The following is an 11,066-nucleotide window of genomic DNA, read 5'->3' as shown; positions in this document are numbered from 1 at the left end:
ATACACGCTTCCATGTACATAAATCCGGACCTACTATATCTATCTACTATATTACATATATCTACTCTATGATTATATGATTATGTTTAGTTAACTAGTTTTGTAATAGAATTTGTTATTATTTATCGTATTTTTTAATAGCACTGAATATATATACATCAATAAAGATGATTAATAATTAAATTGATATTGATATATATATCATCGCATGATATATTTTCGATTCATTATCATTTTACAGTGTAAACTTTTATGAATAAATATTCCTAGTGATCATAGATATTGATTTGTGATTGATTAAGAAGTTGATTAGGCTAGGCTTAATGAATAATTGCTGATGGTATCGAGGGTATAAGTGCCATCTCCACCCTTAGAATGACTTACGCATTTGTCATTCTTCACACACCTTTAAGGTGTTTTCCCCAAATACTCTCTCAATTTTTTTGGAGACCAGAGCTAAGCTTGAGACTAATCAAATTGATTAATATCGAATTTGATTAAGTTGAATAAAGCCATCGAGTCAATTGTGATTACGATTGAATTCATGTGCTAAATTATTGTACAATTTCAGATCAATAAACAAATTTATTCATCATAGTGTTCTTATTCATATCATCTTCAACATTACATTCATATCATCATCATCCTAAACTGATGTACCAAATCTAATCTATCTTACAAACACAAATTGAAGTGAATCTAGGTAATAACATAAACTCAATTTTATACTGCAAGTAAAACTTAAGTAAATGTTTTGTAATAAAGTTGTGTTTCATAGTGTTCCTATTCATATCATCTTCAACATTACATTCATATCATCATCATCCTAAACTGATGTACCAAATCTAATCTATCTTACAAACACAAATTGAAGTGAATCTAGGTAATAACATAAACTCAATTTTAAAGTGCAAGTAAAACTTAAGTAAAGGTTTGTCCAGCGGTTGGTGGTCTGTCCTCTTTAGGGGAGGTCAGGAGTTCGACCTCCGTTGGCTACATATTAAAAACAGGATTTCATCACTGCCATGAAGTATCCACCTATGGCACCTTTCCCATATCGTTTGGGGGTAAAGGGAAGGGGGTTTTACTTGGCCGTGCCCTTGGATCGGTTTCAAGGTTTCCTCCCGGGCATCGATGGTGGCGGGGTTATTATCGCTGCATCGGCATAGTCGAAACGGGAGATGATCGCAACGGGTGGTTTAGTCCCCCTCAGGTGATCCCAATCGTTGTTCCAAAAAAAAAAAAAAAAAAAAAAAAAAAAAAATGAAGTTAAGAGTAGATAATCAGTGTAGTAGTAATCTAGAAAATCACATCGAATTTTCTGTCAGACTTGCTACTTAAATTCCATCATTTTATAACAACAAAATCATCCAATTCTGTCGAGGGTCGGGTACCAGAGATAAGATGTACATAATTATACTTTTATGTAAAAGTAAAATGACTGTTTTCGTAAACACATCTAGAAAAAAATGGTTCTTTTTCATGAATGGAATGGTATTTCAAACTCTCAGATTTCAATTTGCAATAAATATTGAAAAAGTGACAAAATATAGTCGTTGTATTGATATAAAAATGTATCCTATATGTCCGAACATAATTGTTGCCTCCAAATTTGCGTAATAAAGAAGAAAATAAAAAATATTATTTGGACCTCTTATGTTGCATCTTTGCACTAGTTTTCAAGAGTAACATCGTGTTTATCATCTCTTAAAGATGAACATTAAATCATATTCTGATATTTATTATATTTTGGCATTATCTTCAACCACAAACCAGGAAGAAAAAAAAAACTCACCTTTCATCATTTATTATGTAAAAATATGAAAAATGTCTTTTTCATCAAATACCCCTCAAAGAAAAGGATCACCCAACCAAACATGAAATATTCTTCTTCTAAAAGGATGTCGAAAACTAAGTGTGATTAATGTTGTAGGGGTGCGTATAATTAAGTTCGACTCTTGATTGATCATTATATATATATATATATATATATATATATATATATATATATATATATATATATATATATATATATATATATATATATATATATATATATATATATATATATATATATATATATATATATATATATAGGATCAATGGGGAAGTAAACAATCGGGGGAAGCGGGGGGAAGCAATTTTTTTTTTTCGTTTTTTAAAAAAACTTTCTTCACGAACATTATAGATTGGATGAAAATAAGAACATTTAGAAAAGGCACTTCGTGATGAATGTTATTATTTTGGCGGAAAAACGATCGACAAGAATAACATTCAAGATAATATTGTTCGTGAAGAATGTTAACGTTTTTTTTTCATGTTTTGTGAAGTAAAATTTAGCCCGATTTAGAGTTTAGGGTTTAGGGTTTGGTAAAAACTCAATCTAAATACTAAATCTAAACCCTAAACCCTAATATCTAAACCCTAATATCTAAACCCTAATGTCTAAAACCTCAACATATACTCGAAAAACGCGATAATTGTTATATTTTACTTTTCGAGCGTTTTCCCGCCAAAATAATAACATTCATCACGAAGTGTCTTTTCTAAATGTTCTTATTTTCATCCAATCTATAATGTTCGTGAACAAAGTTTTTTCAAAAAACGAAAAAAAAAATTTTGCTTCCCCCCACTTCCCCCCGATTGGTTACTTCCCTCTTGATCCTACCACTATATATATATATATATATATATATATATATATATATATATATATATATATATATATATATATATATATATATATATAGGGTGAGGATCCAGAGAGAACCAGAGGTGGTAGAGAACCGAGAGAACCAACAGCTCGACCTTCAATCTACGTGCAGCTCGAGTCAAGCTGCGTGCAGCTCGAGTCAAGCTGCGTGCAGCTCGAGTCAAGCCGGGTGCAGATGGAGTCAATATGCTTGCAGATTGAGCTTGTTTTGGGTGCAACACACTCTGTTCTTCGTAAAAAAAATTGAATCTCTTAAAATCAAACCTATAGCAAAAATTAAAAACGCAGATTTATTAGGTTTCATCACGTGAATCTATGTGCAAAGTTTCAGATTCTAACTCCTAGATTTGAGCTCGAATTCGTGAGTCAAAGATTTGGGGAAAAAAGTCAACAATTTCTTCATAGCTCAAATTCATAATCTATATGATGTTTCAGCTTAAATTGATGATTGGCGAGCATTAGATGCAATATTTTAAGCAACTTTCATGTTGGAATCATCATCTAAAACGCCTTTGATTGATGTTACGAATTCATGTTCATCGTTCACAGGTGATGGTTCGATGGGTTCTCTGCTATGCAGAGTTCTTCCAGGATCCTTTCACTATATATATATATATATATATATATATATATATATATATATATATATATATATATATATATATATATATATATATATATTTGAGTCCTAGAAAATTAAGTATGGTGTAATAAATAGAGTAATATTAATATTATTTACCCATATCATTTATTATGATGGTAAAAATGTAAAAATATTATGATGGTAAAAAAGTTAAAAACCATAATTAATTATAAATGTCATAAATAAATTTTTAATTAATTAATGATCAATAAATATATAACCTATTCATCTTCTTAGTGAAGTAAGTTATTTTTTGTGTAGTCTATAAATATGTATGTTATCTTCATTTTTCATATCAATCATGCTATGGGAAGGGCACACCATATTACTAAAAGATGGTTAAAATGAGTTTCTTTAATCAAGTTTTGATTATTAACACGACAATGTATATGAAAGTTATTTTGAATTTCCTAAATATTATGTATCTATACTGCTTTGGTGTGTCTACGCGTATGTTAAGGTTTTTTATCTTCTCCTTTTTGTTTTATCTCACAATTTTATTATTTTTAATGTTAACATTATGATTATTACTCCCTCCGTCTTACCACAAGTGTCCACATTTCCATTTTGGGATGTCTCATTTCAAGTGTCCACTTTGTATTTCAACCAATGAGAAGAGGTTATTCTGGAGAGAAGATTTCTGATTGGTGGAGAATGAAGTTAGTGGGATTTTCTAAACTGTGTGCAAAAAGTAAGTTGACACTTGTGGTGGGACGGAGGGAGTATATTCTATATTTGTATTTGTATATTTAAGTTATTTTGAATTTCTTATATGTCATGTATCTTATTAGATGATTCGTTGATATATCTACATGTATGATGAAGTTTTTTATAACTTCATATTTATCTTTATTATTATATAAACTAGGAAGTGGCAGGTTAGCCTACTTCATTGGGCCGGACAAACAGAGTTTCGTAAAAAAAAAAAAAAAGCTAATGACAAAATAGGTGATGTGAGCATGATGTAACTCAATTACTATTCCCAAGTGTTGTCTAATATACTTATTGTATATATATATATATATATATATATATATATATATATATATATATATATATATATTATTAAATATAATATATGTTTTTTTTTTGTTTTTGTAGCTATCGAAGAAGCACCGATTTAAAAAAAAAAATGTAAAGCGTGGACAAGCCAAGAAGAAACGTGGTTGGCTTTATGTTGGATCGATCCGTCCGAAGATCCTTTTTAAATGTTAATATTATGATTATTATATTGTACATTTGTATTTGTATATTTAAGTTATTTTGAATTACTTACATATAATGTATCTTATTAGATGATTCGTTGATTTGTCTACATGTATCTTGAGATTTTTTTATCTTTTGATTTTTGTGTCGCCACACAATTTTAGTATTTCTAATGTTTAAATTATGATTATTATTAGTCATCTAATGATATGGAAGTAGTAGGTTCATTTTATTGTTAGTATTGCATTAAAAATCATGAATGATTATTAAAAATTTATCAATTGCAAAGTTAAACATCATGTTTTCTATGCGTATCAATAGGTTTATGTCTTTATAATCTATAAAATACCATGTTCTTGGGTATTATCACATGAAGAATCATAAGTAGGTAGTATTTATTGATTACTCCTACTCCTATTTATAATGGAAAAAAATAAACAAGATTTTGTAACGACATTTTTTATATATCAAGATTATGAAATAATCCTTTTTAGCATAGTCTTTTATGAATATATAATTAGAACAAAATATATGTACATAGAACTATTATGCACTATATCGTACATTATTCATTTGTGATGTTTATTATTTAATGTTGGAAATAACCTTATACGGTGACGCTAATATCAAAAGTGAATGTATGAAATATAGTTGATTGTTTTGTTGTTTAAGTTGATATTGTAAAGATAGTGGACAATTGTGTGTAAATTTGACTTAAATTTATTTTTAACGTTTCATTGCTCTGTGTAATCATTTGAAACATTTGTTTCGAATGGAAATATTATTATAAAAAATGATACATCTATACATATGTGATAGGCATATGATCACATGTATTATAACACAATCCTTACATGTACAATTTTTTTTTCAAATACATATTCAAAAAAGCATGCTTAAATACATGTAGAATGAAACCAACATCAAGTTAAACATGAATTTTAAAATGTTGAGATTTGGGACAAGCCGTGCAATGCACGAGCTTTGCCCGCTAGTATATCAAAAGACTTGGTTAAATAAAAATTACACCAAATGTTACTGAACTGGAAATGTTACATTAGTGATATTCTATACAATTAATATGTAGTGTATGTTGCACAATACCACAATATAAACATAAAAAATAGAACTACAATAATAGTTTGAATGGAGTATTTCTTACATCTATACAACATACACCCGAGTTAGCAGTACATAAATATGCTACTAACCACTAACCAGCTCCTTTGAGCGATTGTCGCAGTTTCTTAAGACAATGCGATTGCATGTTAATATATATTACTTGAATTAGCTACTCAAAACACGTACATAATTAAGATTGTCGCTTTCTAATGCTCTTTTGAAGTAGGAGTATGTATTTACTATGCTATGTGAGTCTAAGTGGTCCATGTGAGTTCTATTCACCCAATGCGATGACTACAAAAACGTCATCAAGAGACCACTTAACGAGCTTATCTTTCTCAACAGGATTTATTACGGCACGTTCAGCTGTGGTCAACCTATATCCTATAACGATTTCATTCCTTTCGCGCCCCCTGATCATGATATCGTAAAAGCAGAGTTCTTCTTGATCATATAGATAGAATTCTGCTGGTTTAATACACATCTCGTTTCCCTGAAAATGTCAATGAGGTTATAAGTCAACTACTGATTAAGATCATCAAATTACCACCTCTAGTTTTTAAAGAGCAATAAAAGGGTACCTCTTCTGCAAAAAGTTCCTCAAGAACACGATTGATCTGTTTATCTTCAGCTACCATTGCTAGAGCCATGCTTACAAGCTCATTTGATAACACATAATCACTAATCTTGGTTACTGAAACAAGGTTCCTAGTTCTAGAATCCAATATTTCGCTTATTATTATTGATTTGTTTGAAGCTTGCTGCATCTCACGAATCCAAGAGCTATGAGAGAAACCAGAAACACGGATAGGGGTTGAGCTTGTGTCTTTGTATGGAAGACGTTTTGACTGAAACGATGGAGGAAAAAAACAAACTTTATGAGTATCTTTTCACATACAAAGTTACAAAATACTAATTCGCCTTGAAAAGAACGAACGTTACCTGAATGTCTCGGATGAGAAGGAGGGTAGCTAAAGACCGTGAGTCGGAATGCACAATCGAATCTTCAACGGATTCGTCTGCAAGAATCAAAATCTGTCCTTTCAGAGTTAGTAAGTAATCAGATACAAAAATCTTCCATTTTCTAAATGAAACACAAACTTACAGAATCAAATGTCTCCAAAGGTAGGGTTTCCAAATGCTTCTTGATAACTGCATTCCCTACACGGTGGACAAGTTTGATGTTAACCAGTCCCGAAAGATCGAGTCCTCCGTCAACTAACTTTCTTTCTCTTTCCTTCTCCAGCACCTCGTTAAACATCCATAACTCGGACCCCGGAGCCAAAAATGCCTCTAGAACCTGGTCAATGATACACAAAAGAACTTAATTGTATGACACAAGAGAGTAAAACAACCTAACTACAAATCTTCAAATTGATCATTGAATTACCATAATCATATCATCAATATCACGTCGCCAACCGCAAAATAGTATCTTTTCTGGAAATTTAGGCGGGTCCACCTTTTTCGGGAAGAGACCTCTTCGTACCTACAAGAGCCAAAACGACTTAGAGCACAACCCAAACTTTTGCATTACCTAAAGAACTCTATAGTGCTATAGGAACACAATGCAATGCAATACAAGGTAAAAGAATAATCTCTTAGTATTCAGATATTTACCTCTGGTAAAGAACCAGGGGAATACGTGTCATCATCCTCTGCTATAACAAGAATTTTATCACCATCCTTTAATATATAATCGTCTTTCGGATTTAAAATTATCTTCCCTCCCTCTGATGCAACCTTTACTCCGCAAGGGATTGCATCGGGAAAGGAAACAAGTACGTCTTCAAACCGTAAACCATCCAACTGAGGCCAGCGTTTGATATAAAATTCAGCATTTTCAAAACCCAATATATCTTCCCATATCTACATATTTAAAAAAATAACACGATTTCATCATTAAATGGGGTTATAAAGTATTATTAATTCTAGACGACCAAAAACAGACAAAACCAATTAAGCACCTGTGCAAGACCGGGCTGCAGAGCACACTGTATCATCAACCGTCCAATCACATCATGCGCAACCACCGTCTCAATTAGCTCTCCACCAACAAGCTTCACCAACGGTTCATTGTCAAGATCACTCATTTCAACAACAACATGACCTCTCAGCCCCTCTTTCACGCCAGTAAGACTAAGTACAACCCGCAATGCACGTGCGTCACTCTGTTGATGTCAAAAGAATAAATTAAAAAAAAAAAAAAAAAATTTTTGGCATTTCACGCAGATATAACCTGATCTTTTAGTAAGACAAACCTGATCTGCATTTTCATCTGCTGCCAAGACGATTATGGCACGTGCCTTTGAAACCGAAACCTTTTTTAAGTCTGCGAGAATAAGAGGACTGCCACTTCTACATATAACTGAAGTGCCCATGAAGCTGAATTCAAGCTTTGCTATATCCATCTCCATCTCCTCTTTGTCTCGTTCTGCAAGAACAACCACCACCCCGCCACCAATGCTCTTATTTGCTATTGCCAGTTGCTTCAAAAGCGAACCCTGTAACGAAAATATGCTCTCATTCTCAACTTTTAGGGATATTTAGGTAAGCTTACATAACAGCTTGTGGACTTATTGAATTCACTGGGGTGTTGTTTGTTTTTCAATCTGCATATCTTATTTTGTCTTATGTCTACGCGCCCGCAGCCGTTTATGCTGCCACTGTTTGTTTTTTCCAAAGACAAAAGATAAAATAATGTCTTATTTTGTCTGCAAACTCGCAGACTTAGAAATATGCTTCTAAATGTTGCATACAAGATTAAGTTATTTTGTAGACATAAAAACAAGCAGTCTTTCGTTATTCGGAATACAGACGACAGAACTTTAGGCCACATCTTCTCTACAAATATAGTCCGCGGATCTTCATAAAAAAAAACATCTTAAAAAAAACACCACCTTAGTTTTAACGGCTTATAAGCTTATTAATTAAGTTTATGGCTGATAGAGGCCCAAATTATTAGGTTAACAAGCTTTTAAGCTGTAGAACAAGCCATTGAATATAGCAGTCTTTAAAAGAAAAGAAAAAAGTTTACAAAGTAACTAAAACTTACCAATTTGTCGCTCCATCCAAGAACGAGTATATGGTTGCTTTCAATTACTTCACTTTTCCCTTTCCTTAATGAATCAACCTTCTCTGAAATAGCATCTGAAACAAGGCCTAGCATCATTGCAAATATCAGCATCCCTCCTGAACTAATAGAAACCGAAACAATTCGGGGCCCAGTTCCAACTCTATCTGCATGATTTCCCGAATCTGCGACAAACGTCCAAGAAAGCCAAAGGGCTTCGGCAAAACTACCATCACTGACAGCATAAAGTGCCAAACCACCAAATGCTATGAGAAATATTGTTGCAAAGAGAAGTGCAAGCAACTTTGCATATGGGTAGATAGAAAAACACACATCCACCATATATGCAATTCTCTTCTTTAATGGAACTTCTTCTTTGTCCTTCTTGGCCCGTTTTGAAATATTCTTTATTTTAGGAAGATCGTCGAGATATTTGTACAACACAAAAGGTGTTATAAGAGTAAATAAAACAGTGTACAGAGCAATGGTTCGACTGTCGGTATTGCCAATATACAAAACTGAATCCTCATTCTCTTGATTTAACATATCTATGGTTTCACCATGAAGATCCTTATTACTACAAATCATATGAAGATTGTAATTCACTTTCTGCAATTAAGTGAATCCTTATCAATTATTAATCAATATTAGTCACAGCAAATTTGATACAATTACAATTGCAACACCCCAAAGCCCAATAACATTGTCCGACCCAATAACTTAGGATTTAATCTAATAACCATGGTAAATTCTTAGGTGTTGTTTGTTTTTCAGTCCGCAGATCTTATCATGTCTTATGTCTGCGCTCGCACACGTTTTCACTGGATAATGTTTATTTTTCTGAAGACATAAGATAAAATAATGACTTATTCTGTTTGCAAACTCGCAGACATAGAAATATGCTTCCAAGTGATGCTGACATTATTATATTATTTTGCAGACATAAAAAAGTCTGTAGTATGCAACATACAGACCTTTAGACCACATCTTTTTTACAGACATGGTCCGCAGATCTTCAGACCATCCAACACCTTACTTTATATCGATGTGAGACCGGTCATTACAATTATAGCATCGATAACACACAAAATAATGTGAACTAGACGAATATAACAATCACATTGTCTAAACATTATCAGTGATGAATATAATACATACCTGAAGCTTTGTAACTTCATTCCTCAATGTAATTGCATAAGATACACACAGTACACATACAACTACTACCTGCATCAACAAATAAACATAATCACACACTAGACATTAAACTGCTAAAACTGTAGATATCAAACAGTGTAACTTAATCACCAGATTAAACATCAATGAGCTCTTGTTCTTGGAACCTCTTCGAGCAGGTGTAATTGAACTTATCGAAGACGAATTCGTTACGGAAGATACTAGAACTTGAGAATTAACTTTATTTCCTAATCTATCCGAATTAATATTATCCGAACCAGACGAAAGTGGATTCGACCTAATCGAAGTTAATCGAACAGATTCCAAATCACTTCCACCTAAATTCTTCGGAACCGAAGCCGGTCGAACCGGTGCCGGAGACGATGACGTAACAGGCGGTTGTTTCCTTAACGACTTAGCAGCAACTGATTTAACAACCGTAACACGGTTTCGAGTAGTATTCGGACCGAGAAATGAGGGATAAACATAATCACGATCAGCAAACCCGAACGTTTGACCGGGGAAAGTGTCACCGGCGGTGGTAGTTGAGCTGTCGGAGGAAGAGTCAAATGATCGGCGGGGAGACCAAGTGGACGATGATGATGATGATGACGGTGGAGGTGGAAGAGATGGAGTTGAGTCATCGGAGCTGCGACGGACGGTGGGGAAGAGTGGACCGGGGAAGTGAGCGGTGGTGGTGGAATCGACGAATGTTCGTGATTTTTTGAGAAGTGGACGGCGTTCAGGTAACGGAAGGTTAGGGTTTGGGTTGGAGTCCGGTGGATCACGGAGGTTAGTGTTTGACATAATAATTAATTTCAGGGTGTTGAGATGAATCTATCTGTCACTGTCTATATCTGTTTCTTCTGGACACTATTACTAGTGTAGTGAATGAGTGATCACTTTTATACGTCTGACAATTTTTTAGTTAAAAGTTTTAGTTAAAACATTTGTCATGGTGACTTGTGATGTGAGTAACTAATCATGGAGTACTAATTATTTCCGAATCAAGATTCGTACTCTCAAAATTCAAGTCGATTAGCTAAAGTTTTCAAATTCGGCGTTTGATTCGGGGATTTAAAATCCCAGTATTTGAAATCCCACATCATGTGTTGGGTTGACATCTTTTATTT

The 11,066-nt window shown here is 33.2% G+C and overlaps 1 protein-coding gene across 3 annotated transcripts; it reads right to left on the bottom strand.

Annotated features, from left to right (window-relative positions):
• Window positions 1–5,673: 5,673 nt before the first annotated feature.
• Window positions 5,674–10,783, bottom strand: LOC139885733 (probable ion channel POLLUX). 3 transcript variants are annotated; one of them, XM_071869483.1, is made up of 11 exons: window positions 10,066–10,783; window positions 9,916–9,984; window positions 8,740–9,366; window positions 7,946–8,188; window positions 7,652–7,855; window positions 7,305–7,553; window positions 7,075–7,173; window positions 6,790–6,984; window positions 6,627–6,719; window positions 6,266–6,532; window positions 5,674–6,177 (listed from the first exon to the last, which is right to left on the bottom strand). In XM_071869483.1, the coding sequence occupies exons 1-11, from the start codon at window positions 10,738–10,740 to the stop codon at window positions 5,959–5,961; spliced, it is 2,940 nt and encodes a 979-aa protein (XP_071725584.1). In that variant the 5' UTR covers window positions 10,741–10,783; the 3' UTR covers window positions 5,674–5,958. The 3 variants fall into 3 exon arrangements, with proteins under 3 accessions (XP_071725584.1, XP_071725585.1, XP_071725586.1); XM_071869484.1 differs by having other exon boundaries at window positions 8,740–9,162; XM_071869485.1 differs by lacking the exon at window positions 5,674–6,177 and having other exon boundaries at window positions 6,404–6,532; window positions 6,627–6,703.
• Window positions 10,784–11,066: the final 283 nt, after the last annotated feature.

The sequence above is a fragment of the Rutidosis leptorrhynchoides genome, chromosome 1 (assembly GCF_046630445.1).
Source record: "Rutidosis leptorrhynchoides isolate AG116_Rl617_1_P2 chromosome 1, CSIRO_AGI_Rlap_v1, whole genome shotgun sequence".
NCBI classification, from domain to species: domain Eukaryota; kingdom Viridiplantae; phylum Streptophyta; class Magnoliopsida; order Asterales; family Asteraceae; genus Rutidosis; species Rutidosis leptorrhynchoides.
Note: the sequence above shows the minus strand (reverse complement) of the source record. Positions and strands in the feature narration are given on the sequence as shown.

What these genes read in the sequence shown, in the direction of transcription:
- LOC139885733 (XM_071869483.1), bottom strand. Translation starts at nt 10,740, where the DNA reads ATGTCAAACACTAACCTCCGTGATCCACCGGACTCCAACCCAAACCCT. An exon ending in CAGATGAAAATGCAGATCAG is followed by an intron (nt 7,856 to 7,945) that starts GTTTGTCTTACT and finishes TGACATCAACAG; the next exon opens with AGTGACGCACGTGCATTGCG. An exon ending in CTTTGGAGACATTTGATTCT is followed by an intron (nt 6,720 to 6,789) that starts GTAAGTTTGTGT and finishes CTGAAAGGACAG; the next exon opens with ATTTTGATTCTTGCAGACGA.